Source organism: Siphateles boraxobius, unplaced genomic scaffold (genome assembly GCF_051911475.1).
Source record: "Siphateles boraxobius isolate OS27281-9 unplaced genomic scaffold, OSU_SipBor_1 8, whole genome shotgun sequence".
Classification (NCBI taxonomy): domain Eukaryota; kingdom Metazoa; phylum Chordata; class Actinopteri; order Cypriniformes; family Leuciscidae; genus Siphateles; species Siphateles boraxobius.
This window is the reverse complement of record NW_027509208.1, coordinates 30,253,014-30,269,655: the sequence shown is the minus strand read 5'-3', so window position 1 is coordinate 30,269,655 and position 16,642 is coordinate 30,253,014. Positions and strand designations below refer to the sequence as shown.

Here is a 16,642-nt window from a genome sequence, read left to right as displayed (position 1 = left end):
TATATATATATATAATTATTATTATAATTTTGGGGTTTAAATTTATAATGAGGCAGGGTGACCAATACTAACAGAGCTGCCAACCAATCACGAGTGATTTTTCTTGTTTAAATGTAGTGGTTCAACCAATACTGAGTGAGGAAATTCAAGCCATTCTCTGGCAAGGCGCGTGGCGCTGCTATTCATATGCTAATTAGAGCCATTCGCACCTCCCGCAAGCTCTCCACATACGTCATGGTTCGTTTCCGTCAATATGTGGCACAGACGAACGTCGTTCAAATGCTGTAAATTGTCGATAACTGACGAAAATTATGGAGATTTCCGGCCGTTTACGGGGACGAAAATCCCACTTTTCATGCAGTGCGAAATTTAAAGCGAAATGAAATTTACAAACAAATCTGAGTACTAAAATTGACTATAATAGACAATCAAAAGTCAGAAGTCTTTATATTTAAAGATGGAATATAAAATAAAATGATAAAATATATATATTTTTTCAATCGTCATCTTAAAGGGACTATGTGTAGTTTTTTAGGTATTTTATTATCTAAAATCAATATTTTTATTCATAAATATGTCATCAATGGTGTACAAATACCTCTGCCAATTATCTGACTTATGCTCGTAAACGAAGAATTTATTATCTTTATATACATGTGATGGGTAGGTCCACGGAGGCTTCCATGTCGTTCCGCCATCTTGTAAAACTATAATAGCAGAGAGGGTCAAAAAGTACTAGGCCAACGCGTTTCCATAACGCGTTTTCGTTCAGAGCCAGCGTCACGTAACTGAAAGCAGCACAAACGGAGGAGCAGAGCAGTGAGAGGCGCTTGTCACTGCCCCGGCAAGTTTAAAAGGCTGCATTGCACTGTTATTGTTCATACTGTAACATTCATTTGTTCGTTCTGTCAAGTTGCAGTTTGTTTGAAATAACAAACCTGTTCACCCGAAGGAAAACTCGACGAATTGCTATTAGAAGACATCCTGTCATAGCTTTTTGGTACATAACAGCTACCGTAGATGCAACACGCATTTGAAAAAGCGAGGCGCTGGAGAGCACAATTCGTTTGAATGCAAAATACAATATCACCGCTAGATGGGAAAAATTCCTACACAATGTGCATTTAAAATTATATAAATAAATAATAAATTAAATTAAAAAGTAAAAGCACAAAATACAAATTTTCACTTCCAACACCACAACTGGATGCCACTCATTGTGTGACAACAATATAGCATACTACTATACAACAGTGGTGTAGTCTACGTGATACGCAGGTATACGCCGTATACCCACTAGAAAATGTCAAGGATTTCCGTATGCCCACTAGGAAATGTCAAAGATCATAGCCACTTTAAAAAGCGTGAGGATTCGTAACAACATCGTTTTGTGAAAGAACTTTCATTCATAAATTCACCCCGCAGTGACGTCTGTGTTTACGCAGCGACACGGATCGAATCGCAGAATCCAGCAACAAATGTATAGCCTACTGTAAAATGGAATGTCACGCAATTTGAAATCACAGTATACTCACTACAAAAAACTAGACTACACCACTGCTATATAATATAGCATAACATTCATTATGCCTAGTATGCACAGCATTCAGTGAGTTAGAAATCCATTTCGAACCTAGCCTCTCTGTCAGATGTGTCTAATGTTTTTCTGGTACTTACGGGCTTCCATATCCTTCAGTAAGAGTAGTTTTTCTGATGGGCTTCTCTCTTTCTGGTCTCTCTGCATCAACAAAATACAAGTCAAATACTCATTGATTCTGTATCTACAAAAATGAGTTAGAAAATCGTTCTTGTGTCTAACCAGCCTGGCGATGATTCTGGCCACCAGTCGCACTGTCTCTGAGGGGCACCAGCTCTCTCCAAATGTACACATGGCATGACACTCCAGCTTGTGCATGGGCCAGTTCTTCTTCTGTTAAATATACACAAAACTGATACATGAAACACTCTATCACACATACACTCAAAACATTGCATGAATTTCTATAGTGCTGGGATGTCCAGACTTGATCCTGGAGGGTCACTGTCCTGAATATTAGGATGTGTTCATTAATATTCTGTTTAATTGTATTTAAATCTATAATTAAAGTAATATTAAATCAATGCATTAACGAAATAATATAAATAACATGAATTAACTAATTAAAGTGATTTGTGTGAACAATCACATAGTGTGGTTTGGTGTTCATGGTGTGATTGTGGCAAACAACTGTCTAAATAAAATTCAGAGGGAGTGGAGATGCTATATTTAAAATCTAAACCTAAAACAGGGCAAACATGTCAATCACTTGCTGTTGCGCATGAATGCAATGAGGAGTCATTGATGTTTCTGCACTTCATGAACAGACAGTCACTTTGAAGTAGCACCACACCGTTTTTAGTTAAAAATGGATAACTTTTTACGCGTTTTGGCCGTTCTTTTACGCGACAGTGTCATTTTGGGACCTGAAAATGCAAACTTTTGAAAACGGGTTTCAAAGTGCAAGTTTTTGGGTCATTTACACGACAACAATGTACTAAAAACTGAAAAGCTTTTACTTTGCTTTTTTCGCATACAGATGACAACATTGTCAAAACTATCCCAAATTCACATGCGAAAATGATAAAAAATTCTGTAGTATTCATGCCAGGCCATTAGTTAGCGATGTCACTTAGTAAAGAAACACTATGGCCCAGTCCCAATTCGAATACTATCCGTCCTAAATAGTATGTGACATTAGTAATTGTCAATACTATTTAGGGAGGATAGGGTGGATAGTATGCACATTGGGACTGGGCCTATGCGCCTATAGACTGAACATAAAATGCACGTGCACGTCACCGTTTTCACAAATTTGTGTTTTTGTGGTTTACACGGAGACGATATAGTTTTCAAACACTTTGAATCTCGTTTTCAAAAGTTTGTGTTTTCAGGCGCCCCAAAACACTGTTGCTGTGTAAATGAATGGCCAAAAAACAAAACACGTTTTTCGTGTGAATGGCCCTTTTGAAAACTATATCGTCTCCATGTACACTACAATAATGTGAATTTGTGTTAATGGGGATGTCATGCGCATGCGTATTACGTGTTCAGTGTATAAGCAATATGTATTATTTCTTTACAAAGTGAAATCGTCAACTACTGGCCTGGCATTAATAATACAGCGTTTTTAGTCCTATTAATTTGCGGTTCGGTGTGAACGGGGTAGTTTTGACAACGTTGTCATCTGTATGTCATCCATTTTTAGTACAACGTTGTTGTGTAAGCGTAAACTTAAATCGTACTCACACACTCATGTTAACTGTATTTTTTTGAGGAATCTATATAGAAAAGACAATTCATATGAGTGGGGCTTAAAATTAGTGGTCGACTGATATATATCGCCACGGCCGATATATCGGCCGATATTTGGCTTTTTTTTTAATCGGCATCGGCCGATATATCGGCCGTGGCGATATATATCAGTCGACCACTAATCTTAAGCCCCACTCGTATGAATTGTCTTTTCTATATAGATTCCTCAAAAAATACAGTTAACATGAGTGTGTGAGTACGATTTAAGTTTACGCTTACCTACAACGTTGTACTAAAAATGGATGACATACAGATCGGCCGATATTTGGCTTTTTTTAAATATCGGCATCGGCCGATAAGATTTTCTGATTGGCCGATGTTTTGGAAGCTGGACTTTTATTTTGACGGCGCTGCAGACTTTTATTTTGACGGGCGGCGCTGAGAACACCAGCACTGAGAAGAGAACAGCGCTGAATCTGATCACACAGCGCGCACTCACATTCTCCGTCTCTATGTCAGTCATATCTAATAGTTTGTTTGACAGAACCGGTGGCTACAGAACTGGTTATCAAAGAAAGTAAATGGTATGTGAAAAAGTAATGCGTTTGCTTTTATATTATTTGTAACCGAAAAGGCAAACAATCAGGCTAAAATACTTTCTCATTTACCGTCAACATTCAGCAAATGCACATCTACATAATTTAAACAAATCTCTGAATATCTATTTAACATTTAATTTCACAAACCTTGCAGATTTAAATTAGAATCCAGCTGATATATTGTAAAGTGTGCATTTGTAGCCTGCATAATGTGTTCCTGCGAGTGACGGTCGGTCCGTGTGAAGTGAATAGAAAAACTTTAAATCCTTCATTTTAAAATATGCTGTGCTATATCCAGTTGCCCACTGTGTCATATTCATGTCGTTTTCACTGTGTACTGTATGTAAAATTAGCATTACCTTGTCAAAAGTCAAAGTGAAAAAATATGATTATCAGTGCGCATGAAATTACCAGATTACTGAGTGCCCTGTTACAGTGTATACTTCCTTTTTATTCACATATTCAAATGCAGAGAATAGTTTTTTATTACAAAAATAAACAAACACAAAGCAAAAACCCACGAGGGGGAAAAACACAATAAATAAGAATGAAACAACTGAACCTTAACATGAAGCGGGGAACGGGGAATCACGGGGAACAGGAGACATTAGACAAACGATCCGACAAAGACTGCAAACAAGAGGAGGCTAAAGAAGGGAACAAATCAAGAGGGGACAGTTGGAAGAACTCAAACAATAATCAGGTAACGAGGGGGAGGCATCAGACAACGACCAGAGCACATGGCCCAAAATAACAAAACACCCATGTGCAACACAAGACAGGACAGGCATGTGACATTACCTCCTCCCTACGGAGCGGCTACCAGACGCTCCATAAGACCAGGGCGGGACGGGAAGGAAACACCAGGGCGGGACGGGAGGGACAGACCAGGGCGGGACGGGAGGGACAGACCAGGGCGGGACGGGAGGGACAGACCAGACCAGGGCGGACGGGAGGGACAGACTAGGGCGGGACGGGAGGGCGAAGCAGACAGTCCATTGGGCGGCCAGGGCGAAGCAGACAGTCCATCGGGCGGCCAGGGCGAAGCAGGACAGTCCATCGGGCGGCCAGGGCGAAGCAGAAGACCCATCGGGCGGCCAGGGCGAAGCAGACGACCCATCGGGCGGCCAGGGCGAAACAGACGACCCATCGGGAGGCCAGGGCGGTGAAGACCCCTCGGGCGGCCAGGGCGGTGAAGACCCCTCGGGCGGCCAGGCCGGTGAAGACCCCTCGGGCGGCCAGGGCGGTGAAGACCCCTCGGGCGGCCAGGGCGGTGAAGACCCCTCGGGCGGCCAGGGCGGTGAAGGCCCTCGGGCGGCCAGGGCGGTGAAGACCCCTCGGGCGGCCAGGGCGGTGAAGACCCCTCGGGCGGCCAGGGCGGTGAAGACCCCTCGGGCGGCCAGGGCGGTGAAGACCTCTCGGGCGTCCACGACAGTGGCTCAGGCTCAGGTACAGCAGACACCGGCTCAGGAACAACAGACACCGCCTCAGCAACAACAGACACTGGCTCAGGAACAACAGACACCGGCTCAGGAACAACAGACACCGGCTCAGGAACAACAGACACCGGCTCAGGAACAACAGACACCGGCTCAGGGACAGATACAAGAACTGTAACAGTCACAAGAACAAACACAAACACAGAAACAAACACTGGCTCTGGCGCTGGAACAGGCGCTGGCTCTGGAACAGACATTGGCTCCAGCTCTGGAACAGGCCTTGGCTCTGCCTCCGGCTCTGGAACAGGCACTGGCTCTGCCTCCGGCTCTGGAACAGCCGACACTGGCTCTGCCTCCGGCTCTGGAACAGCCGACACTGGCTCCGGCTCTGGAACGGACACTGGCTCTGCCTCCGGCTCTGGAACGGGCACTGGCTCTGCCTCCGGCTCCGGAACGGGCACTGGCTCTGCCTCCGGCTCCGGAACGGGCACTGGCTCTGCCTCCGGCTCCGGAACGGGCACTGGCTCTGCCTCCGGCTCCGGAACGGGCACTGGCTCTGCCTCCGGCTCCGGAAAGGGCACTGGCTCTGCCTCCGGCTCCGGAACGGGCACTGGCTCTGCCTCCGGCTCTGGAACGGGCACTGGCTCTGCCTCCGGCTCTGGAACGGGCACTGGCTCTGCCTCCGGCTCTGGAACAGCAGACACTAGCTCTGGCTCTGGAACAGCAGACACGGGCATGTCCAGGATCCGAGCCAGACGCTCCAGATAGTCCGTAAGTGCCTTGGCGGCCACACAAATGGGCATTTCCGGATCTGTCTCAGACTGGGCAGACTGGACGTGCTCAGTCTCTGACTGGGCAGACAGAGCGTGTACTGTCTCTGACTGGGCAGACAGAGCGTTTACTGTCTCTCGCTGGGCAGACGTGACGTGAACAGTCTCTCGCTGGGCAGACGTGACGTGAAAAGTCTCTCGCTGGGCAGACGGGACGTGAACAGTCTCTCGCTGGGCAGACGGGACGTGAACAGTCTCTCACTGGGCAGACGGGACGTGAACAGTCTCTCGCTGGGCAGACGGGACGTGAACAGTCTCTCGCTGGGCAGACGTGACGTGAACAGTCTCTCGCTGGGCAGACATGACGTGAACAGTCTCTCGCTGGGCAGAAGTGACGTGAACAGTCTCTGGCATGGCCCCTCTTCTCCGCTGAGTCCTCATTTGGTCGGATCGTTATGTCACGGAACGTGCAAGGTAAAAAAAGGTGTGAGGACTCAAATGCAGAGAATAGTTTTTTATTAAAAAAATAAACAAACACAAAGCAAAAACCCACCAGGGGGAAAAACACAATAAATAAGAATGAAACAACTGAACCTTAACATGAAGCGGGGAACGGGGAATCACGGGGAACAGGAGACATTAGACAAACGATCCGACAAAGACTGCAAACAAGAGGAGGATATATATATCCTGTATATATATATCGAGCCCTGTATATATATATACAGGGCTCGACATTAACGCTTGTCCGGGACAAGTGGATTTTTCGAAGGGAAAAGTAAAAGAGAATTTTACTTGCCCGACCGGACAAGAAGCCTGATTAGAACATCAATAACAAAATAAACAAATAACTAGGGAATCACTAAACCGAGAGAATGATTCTGATTTTATTACATTTATTGTAAGTTGCGATCGATTGTGGATAATTAATTAGGCTACTGATGGTAAGGTTGCGCTGTTGACGCTCGCGCAGCCTCTCCAGGAGAAATCAACACAAATGAGCGCAGCACACACACACTCAGTTAACAACATACTGCCTATAAAAAATCTAAATGTGGAGTTTTTATATTTTTAACACAGGCTATTAAAGCAACCTCAATTTTTCCTGAATACCATCACGACTGAAAATGTGACATTGATTTCCTACAACAGTTCAATAAACAGTTAAATTAAGTCACTTACATTTTAGATGCAATATTGCCTGTTTTTGTTCTGTTTCAGTAGCGAAAATAGTTCCAAACAAAAATCACAGCAGAACCACGGCGCATTTCACAGGAACACTCAACCTGTTTTCATTACTGAATGATTCAGCATTTTGAACGAATTGGTTGAGTCAAAGATTCAATGACCCAAAACATCTGTCTCATTCTTTAATGAATCAGCCGTTTGAACGAATCGTTTGATTGAATGAATCAATGACTCACTCATTAAGACGGTCGCCTGCCACCACCTACTGGCGGTTTAGTGTTATGTTTAAAAGTAGGATCATTCTTTCCAACATTTCTTATTTGTATATTTAAATCAATTTCATAACATTATTTTATGCAATAGTAATTTTTCAGTGTAAATGATTTAATTTGATCAGCCCTACCTAGGGCAACAGCCCTATAGTGTCTTATTATTCTAAATAATTGAATTTATTGATCAAATTTAGGAATTTAAAATGAAAGATGAAGCATACATTTAATAAGATTGGGGGAGGAGATGCCCTTTAAAGGTGCAGATATTACAATATGCCGATTTAAATATCAAAGCTGATTGAACACTGATGAGAATATTGCTTCAGAATAAATTAACACACGGGGGGAAAAAAAATCCGGACAAGCAACTTTTTTACTCGGACAAGTGAATGACAGATTTACACAGAAGCACATGGAAAGGCTTAATGTCGAGCCCTGATATATGTGTGTGTGTGTATATATATATATATATATATATATATATGTTTGATATATAAATATAAATATCGGCTTTATATCGGCCACCCTGCTATATAAGATATCGGCATCGGCCATCAAAAAACCCATATCGGTCGACCACTACTTAAGATTCATCGTTACAACAGAGTTTATGTGCTAGCTACATTAATTCTTTGATGTAAAACTCTTTAGATTATTTATTTAAAGAAACAGACAAGGCCCCCACTAGCTCAGTGTACTCACTGATGTAAATATGATCCACTGTTTCACTGAAATAAAGTCATCATACCTGTATTCCATTCTTGCCATGTAAGGACTTCGGATCTCAAAAGAATATATTTATTATACCATAATACATAATTTAAGTGTGTTTATATTACTTTTTTTCAAGTATTTTTTTCTCAATTTCTGAATGTGATACTGCTTTCCGATACCGGTTTACTTCATGCGTTTCGTCCATTATTTTTATTTGTTCCTCTGCCTAATTTGTTTCTTTGTATAGTGTGTGTATGGCTGTGTTCGTGTGTGTATTTTGTGTGTGTTTTACCTGACAGTTCACATTGCAGTAGAATGCTTTTTTGCACTTTCCACATTTTGCCAGAGCTTTTTTCCTGTACATGATAAATAAAAACACAAACAACCACCAATGATCACTAAAACTCTTAATGATAAAAAATGAGTGTGTGTGTGTAAATAAGAACTAGTCATAGTTTCATATAGCAATGAGTGTTTCATGTGAAAGCACTGTCATTATTACTATATGAACATGTAAATTGTTTATTTACACACATTAATTCACTCTGTCTTCAAAGTCCCCTCTGTAACTACGATTCATTTAGAACTGAGAGAAACTGTAACAGAACACAGTATAACAGTCATTAGACTGAAGCAGCTGTCAGAATGAGTGTGCTACTTTTAACAGGCACTGTCACTTACACCCACTGATCCTGGCCAGAGCAAACGTCCTAAGGTTTGACCAGCTGCTTTTAGATGTTGGGTTGTATTTTTAGATGTGTCCTTTTGGAGCTTATCTATACTGTTCGTGAATCAAAATGGCTAATTTATCGTGACTATAGTAATGTATTTTATATCTCAAAAACTTGTAAAGACCATGCCCCAGGCATGCCTAGCCTATTTCACACCAAAATCTAAAGAAAAAAGAGGCAGACAAGATTGAATTCAAAGATCTCTCTCTCTCTCTCTCTCTCTCTCTCTCTCTCTCTCTCTCTCTCTCTCTCTCTCTCTCTCTCTCTCTCTCTCTCTCAGAGTTATGTTGTTATATTGTTATATACTCATGCTGTTAAATCCTGTCATTCATTCAGCTTTACCAGAATGTTCATGTTGTAACAAAGGATAGCTACATGCCAATTAAAGTTTTTTGGCTGTCAGACATTAGTTAAGGAATTTATTAGAAAACAATTATCACAACCGTAGGCTATCATAAAAGTAACAAATTAGTCAACAATGTGAATAAATAAGTAAATAAAATAAAATAAAATAAAATAAAGCACCAACATGACATGACAACTAAAACTCCGTTTCAGACCTTGTAAAGCACTGTTCACAGATGAGTCCTCTCTCTTTGACTGCCAGCACGTATGAATAAGCAGGACAGGAGAACAGCAGTTCACCGACTCCATAAGCTCTGCTCACCCGCAGTCCTCTGCCCTTACCCGGGCTGGCGAACTGTTCAATGCCAGCGATGCCCTCCGCCTCCATCGTGACACGGAAATCTAGTATTTAATGGAAGCCTGCACCGGTTGTCCCATAGACAGTTGTCCGAGTTTTGAGATTTCTGGGAGATTTTCGTTTTCATTGGACGGAGCATATATGAATATTCATGATGAGTTTTCCCAGATATGCACTACAAACAACGCCCCTGCAAATTACGCCTCCCGCGAAGAAACGAGCGTGGATGTCATTGACTAAAACTATATTTTGAAGTCAATTTATATATTTAATAAATTAAATGTTTGTAAGACTAGCTTATTGGTTTCGATTCTTATTAAGTGTGAAATAACAGCTATTAGTAAAAACATAACATAATGATACTATCAAATTAAATTAATACTGGTAAAAACATTTTTACAAATAAACCTAGCCCCCAAACCTAAACCTACCCCTTCCACAAAAATACAACTTACCGTAGAGTTTCATAATTAAATGCATTAAAGATGAACTGAACTGAAAAGAAATCAACGTTGATAACGTGTTGTTTATGACAATTAAAAGTAAATTACATTAAATATTTTAACTAAAAATATCAATATAGCTTTTTTTAAGCAGCACAAAAATTGCGTTTCGATGGCAATTTCGGTGACGTTACTGTCATGGTAGGACCCGCAAAGGTAACAGCTGCAGGTCCTATATATTACACACACGAAAATTAGTAATTTAATGGTATGGGTTACGCATTTGAGCATGTGAGGGACAGGCCAGTAGTATCTGACTACCACCACATGGAGGACGACCAGTTTCACCCATACAAAAATGTAATATAGGGCCATATGTAGCCTACTTACATTTTAAATAGCATGACATATAATCTATACATATATTTGACTAATCTGAGAACACAATATATGCCTGCAACATATATGAACATTTTATGTGTCCAAACATGTGAAGAAAATATTTGAGTTCATCCATATATGATACCACATATCTGCATATATTAAAGTATAGTATTGGTTTCTCGCATATGGACAACAACACAGGTATAAATATGTGGCAAATATTTGTTTCCCACATTATTAATAAATGTATGTAAACATACATGCATGTGATACTGATGCATTGAAATAAGTAGGCTACATATATGCATATATACATATATACGTCTTACATATATTTAACATTTATGTACATATACGGGAAAATATATGGCTCTTGCATGAAAACGGCCATTTTTGCTATATTTTGAAATATATGTTTCATATATGTCTATGTGTTTTATATATATGGATTTTGCATATATTCTCATATAGGCAGCAGACATACATGAGCACTGAAATTATATATGTAATTTACATATAGCCTATTGACATATATTACATTTCTATATGGGCAGACTCCACATACAGTACAGGATCATTTGGGGGGAAGTGACTGGTGTGTATGAAGGAATTTTTGGTGCAAAACAACTGAATGCCTGTGACAGTGACATTTGTAGTTGTAAAGAATAGCCACACATGTGTATCAGTAAATTTGAAGTCACAGAGAGAAATGTTTTAAGAGTTGCAAAATTGTACACTATTGTTTCTCTCCCACAAACACAACACAACAGTTACACCTTCTCAAATTATTCATTGCAGGTGCACAAATCCTATTCTACAAATCAAATTAATAAACTTGTGCGCTCGCATTTTTGCTACAGTTGCTGTAGTGAATATTTGATATGGTGCAAAACGCATTTAAACACCCGCATCAAAAAATGTGAAGTCACGGAGAAATTTTGCTCATCCGCAAATTAGTATGTGAATTCATCCAATGACAGTTGCACACTTGTAGAATATTTTCTCACAAATATGTAGGCCTATATTTTTCTAGCACAAACACAAGTACATAACTACAGCTGCTTGAATCTGCTGCGACGAATCTCAAACACTGTTTTTCGCTTTCAAGTGACAAGTTTCGCATGCTCTCCCTTTTGCACCATATATCTCCTGAAATGTGGAGCAAAAGTGACTTGCGCATCTGTAGAGGCAGTGGGCGGAGCCTACATGAATATTCATGAGTTTCCGGAGCATGCGCGTGGAACTGCTCATTTTAGTTCACTCAGAGGTACACTTCACTCCTTGTTTCTCAGCAGGTTTCATGGGGTTATTTCAAAAAAGGTAAATATAGTTTCAGCGCGAACTTGAACTACAATTGTGTATCGTTTCGTAAAGTTCATAATGTTTTTATTAATTTGCAGGTTTTGTGCATTCGTCAATGACTGCAGGCATTCACTTTGTGTAGGCCTATATAAAGTACAGCAAACTTCAACTCGTAGCCTATAAATTGCACCTTGCGAAGCACCTAAAACTGTTTCTTTTACTAATTGTTATCATTTGTTGATTGCAATAAATTAAATAAACCCTCATAAATGTATCTGTGGGGAGAGGGGTGTTCAGCGAAAAAATCGGCAGCTGGCAGCAGGAAATAGTTGCCACTGGCAGCTGACAGCATAGACATCATATAGAGCTAGACGCCCTATTGGCCGCTGTGGCGCAAGAAATGCGGCCGCCATCTTAAACCGGTCATACTCCTATTTGCGTTGCATAGCAGCAGTAGATGCCAGAGCACTGTGCAGCATATTCCTGCTCAAATCGGCGGACCATCCCTCGGGGATTACTTTTCACAAGTAAGATTTAACATTACCATACTATTGGTTGTATTTTGTGAACAAAATATTCAATGTGTCCTGTAACGTAGCTACGTGTATGACCTTTGCAGCAAAAAAACCTTGCATGAAAATCAGTTCGGTATTCAGTGAGATATGATTAATTAAATGCGCTGACAGCTCTTGCACCTGCCAAACAGATTACACTGAGTGGAGCGGGTGACCGGTTTAAGATGGCGGTCCCACGGCTCGTCCACGCCAATAGGCAGTAGCGGTCGATAGGTCGTCTATCTATATGCATAGACAGTAAAAGAGTCTATATGATGTCTATGGCTGACAGTAGCCTACCTGCCAATAAAACCGGACGTCAGCTGCCGCTAATTACCGGAAGTTGGAGGTGTATGCCGCTTTTAGCCAGGCAAATAAATTATTATATCATTACAATTATATATTATTTTATTATTATTAATATTAATTTATTATATATTATATTATTATATATAATTTTAGTACTTATTTACATAAAATACTTCTATGAGTAATTATTTTATATTATTTGATTAAAATCAAGTTACGAAGATCATAGACATAATAAAACAACAAACAAAAAGCTACACTTGAAATTATGAATTTGTACATGTATAAATGCAACTTATGTAGGAGTATACATGTTTGTTAAATAATTAAATATATCCACCTTTTTCCTGGTTAGTGGATTTACAAATGATTCATTAACAAGAATGGTCTACCAATGGTTTAACAAGATTTACCATGTTTCTTGTGTTAGGGGATAACAGCTTAAAGACCAAGGACCAGATATGATGAAAGAAGACCAAGAGTCGTGAGGTTCAATCAAATAAATCAAAATTTACTGAAGAATAGTTTGCAGTTTCATCGAGGAGGTTGCCGGCCAGAGACTCTACCGTACACAAAATCTCACCAGTTAAACCATTTCTAAGGGCATGAATGACATCAGGACATACATGTTGGCTACTTCTGATTGGCTAAGAAAACAAAGTCTAAACAATTCTACACTTATGGATAGATAGGAGGGTAAGTCGACATTAATCAAGATAATTGTCATCCAAGTCCAAGACTTGGTCCGGTGATGACCTCGGAGGTCGTAGAAATGCGCCTCGGGGTCTGTTGTTGCATATCAGACCTGGAGCCCATTCTTCGTACGTTGCTTAAAACATCCGAGATCAAATGAGACATCCAAGATGATATCATCGTGCTAATCATGATCCGGCTAATTGGGTTCTTTGAACACACTTGTTGTTTATGATTAGTATCGCTGGATTGAGTTATCTGAGATAATTGCGCGTTCATGCGTTGGTTTAAAAGGGGATATGTATCGATAGTAGAAACATTGATCAGCAACGCTGCTATTGGCTACTCACCGTGGCCAAAGAGCGCGCTTAGTTCCCTTTCGTTGTCACTCCGAGTTACGTCGGATGACGACGAATGGGGTTTCGCTTAGAACACCTATCGACTTCGAGTATTACAAAACGAGCCAATGGCAAAGAAATGCCATGGGTCTGCGGAATTTGCATAGCGTATCTCCGCCTTACCTCGTGGGTATAAAAGGAGGACGCCGGCAACAGGCAGATATGTTTTCGCTTCGGAGCCAAGAGTATTTCTTCACTCCACAGTCATCTCTGACTTCGCTCTACGAGACGAGCTTCTCTCTCCGGTGTTGGTGTGACGGCGATCTGCAGCGAGCTCACAGTGCCTGCTGATCTGTGCAGTAATCTGCCAGTGTGTGTGTGTCTCCCTGTGCGCTTCAACATCGCAGAGTTTTTTTCTCTCCTCTCATAAAAGAGCTCGCACGCGGCACGTCTTTTTAAAGACGGCTCGCCCGTGCATTTCTGGTTGCAGCGGACTGGTATCGGACTCTGATGGGCACGAGCGCTGTCTAGTGTGTTTGATCATGCTTGAACAGCGCTCGTGGGTGACTCATGTTCTCGCAAGGGAACGTGATCATCGCGTCATATCTATATATAGATATCTATATAGAGACTCGGTGAACTCGCAAGAGTGAGAGTCCCCTCATCCACCCCCCGATCTTCGGCTGGTGGCCAGGGTGACCTGAGGGTTACGGTCTGGAACAAGGCGCCGACTACGTGTCCGTGACCCCAGCCCCCCTCTTCAATGACGGTGCCCGCTAGTGAACTGCTGATTTCCGCGAGTCTACCCTCTGGTGGCCCGCGTGTTTCAGTTGAAGCTACAGAGGAAGATGCCATGTCTGTTGCAGCATCACTAGGTGGGCTTGAGTCTTCTGGAAGTGAGGGCTCGTCACAGCTGCCACCTTCCGGTGTGCATACGGCTGTGCCTGAGTCTGATCCGGAGATGATGGCCATGCTTTCCTGGGACGATTGGTTTTGGGTAAGGCCGCCGACCCTCGTCCGTGGCAAACCCCAATACCTCTCTTCCCGGACGTGCATGATGAGATCTCGAAGTCCTAGAAGACCCCCTTGTCTTCTCAGGACCGCTCGCTGATCTCATCCGCCTTTCCTCCCCTCGATGGGGCCGCTGCCCTTGGGTACACTGGGGTTCCCCCGGCTGAACGCTCTGTTGCGATGCTATGTGTCCTCAGAGTGCTTCTTCTTGGCGCAATCCTAAGCACCCGCCCGTGGCCTGTAGTTTTTCGTCTACGCTTGTGGCGAGATCCTATAGTGCCACGGGACTGGCAGCCGCCTCTCTGCATGCCATGGCTGACCCAGATGCTCATGGACCTGCACGAGGGCGGGACTGACCCAGGGCTCTTCACTGAGCTGCGCGCCGTCACTGACCTTGCTCTCCGAGCGACGAAAGTGGCCGTACGCTCCCTGGGTCAGGTGATGCTCACCATTCTGTGGCTGAACCTGTCTGATGTGCTGAATGTCGCACGGACCCGTCTGTCCGACATTCCCATATCCCAGGTCGGCCTCTCCGGCGGTGCGGTTGAGGGCTTGACCAACAGCTCTCAGCCGCTCATGAGCAGACTGACGTTGATTCTGTCCCGACGGCCCCGCCGTCCGCCCGGGTCCCTCGGTCTGCCCACCGCCGAAGGCGCCCCCCCGCGGCTCCCACCCCGCCCGTTCACCCGGGCCGGCTCTGGGGGCCGCGGGCGGACGCCACAGCCCCTCTCCAGCCCCGCCCCCCGCTACACGCCGGGTTAAGCGGTGCTCCTGAGACGGGCTCCTCGGGGATGGAGCAGACTGAGGTTGACTCTGTCCCGACGGCCCCGCCGTCCGCTCAGGTCCCTCGGTCTGCCCACCGCCGTGGGCGCTCCCCCGCGGCTCCCACCCCGCCCGCTCAGCCGGGCCGGCTCTGGAGGCCGCGGTCGGACGGCAAAACAGTCCTCTCCAGCCCCGCCCTCCGCTACACGCTGGGTTAAGCGGCGCTCTTGGGATGGGCTCCTCAGAGATGGGACTCAGTTCTTTCCAGGAGCTGGTAGCAGGACCACTCCTTTCCCCGGGTGAGGGCCGGGGAAGAATCCTTATTCTCCAAAGAACTGACTCTCCCGTCTCTGAGCACAGAGAGTTCGGACGACACAGAGCGCCGCCCACATGCCGTGCTCTCCTCGTCCCCCTCTGTCCCGGAGGTGGTTGACACGGCGTGCCGTCCACGACTGCTTCGCCCCTGTCCCCCTCTGTCGCCAGACCCTTGACAGAGCAGGCCCCTGTGGAACGCTGGTCCTTCCCTGGCCTCCTCTGTCAGGGTGCGGTTTTGACCTTGCCCCCACACCGGGCCGCTATGCCGTCCACGTCTGGGCCGGTCATTCCGCTTCGCTGCACCACCGGAGGGACGTCTGTGGTTCTCGATGCCGCTGGCACAGTTGGGAGCCTGCCTAGAGCTTCCCTTCTGTTCCGGGCGAACCATCGGCTCGGCTATGCGATTCAGTTCGCACGGTCTCCTCCCCACTTCAGGGGAGTCCGCTCCACTTTGGTCGATGGCTATGCCCTATCATGAGAGCGGAGGTTGCTACCCTACTGGCGAAGGGTGCGATTGAGACTGTCCCTCCAGCCGAAAGGAGGTCCAGGGGTACAGCCCCTACCTCATTGTCCCGGAGAAGTCTGGTGGGTTACGGCCAATCCTGGTCCGAACCGCTCCCTTCACAGGCTGCCGTTCAAGATGCTCCTGGCCAAACGCATTTCTGGATGTGTGCGGCCACAGGATTGGTTTGCAGCGATCGACCTGAAGGACGCCTACTTTTATGTCTCCGTTCTCCCTCGACTCAGACCATACCTACAGTTTGCTGTCAGGGCGCGCGCATATCAGTACGCTGTTTTCCCATTCGGGCTAGCCCTGTCTCTT

At 44.1% G+C, this 16,642-nt stretch overlaps 1 protein-coding gene across 1 annotated transcript in view; it reads right to left on the bottom strand.

Annotated features, from left to right (window-relative positions):
- The window catches only part of smyd2b (SET and MYND domain containing 2b), a 68,717-nt gene extending 58,810 nt beyond the window's left edge, over positions 1–9,907 (bottom strand). The window contains exons 1-4 of the mRNA XM_077219621.1: positions 9,566–9,907; positions 8,567–8,630; positions 1,820–1,930; positions 1,678–1,738 (exon numbers count right to left, since the gene is read on the bottom strand). Of these exons, the coding sequence (XP_077075736.1) occupies positions 1,678–1,738; positions 1,820–1,930; positions 8,567–8,630; positions 9,566–9,738 (409 nt within the window). The 5' untranslated portion in view covers positions 9,739–9,907. The remainder of the gene's footprint in view (positions 1–1,677; positions 1,739–1,819; positions 1,931–8,566; positions 8,631–9,565) is intronic.
- Between the last annotated feature and the right edge of the window lie 6,735 nt (positions 9,908–16,642).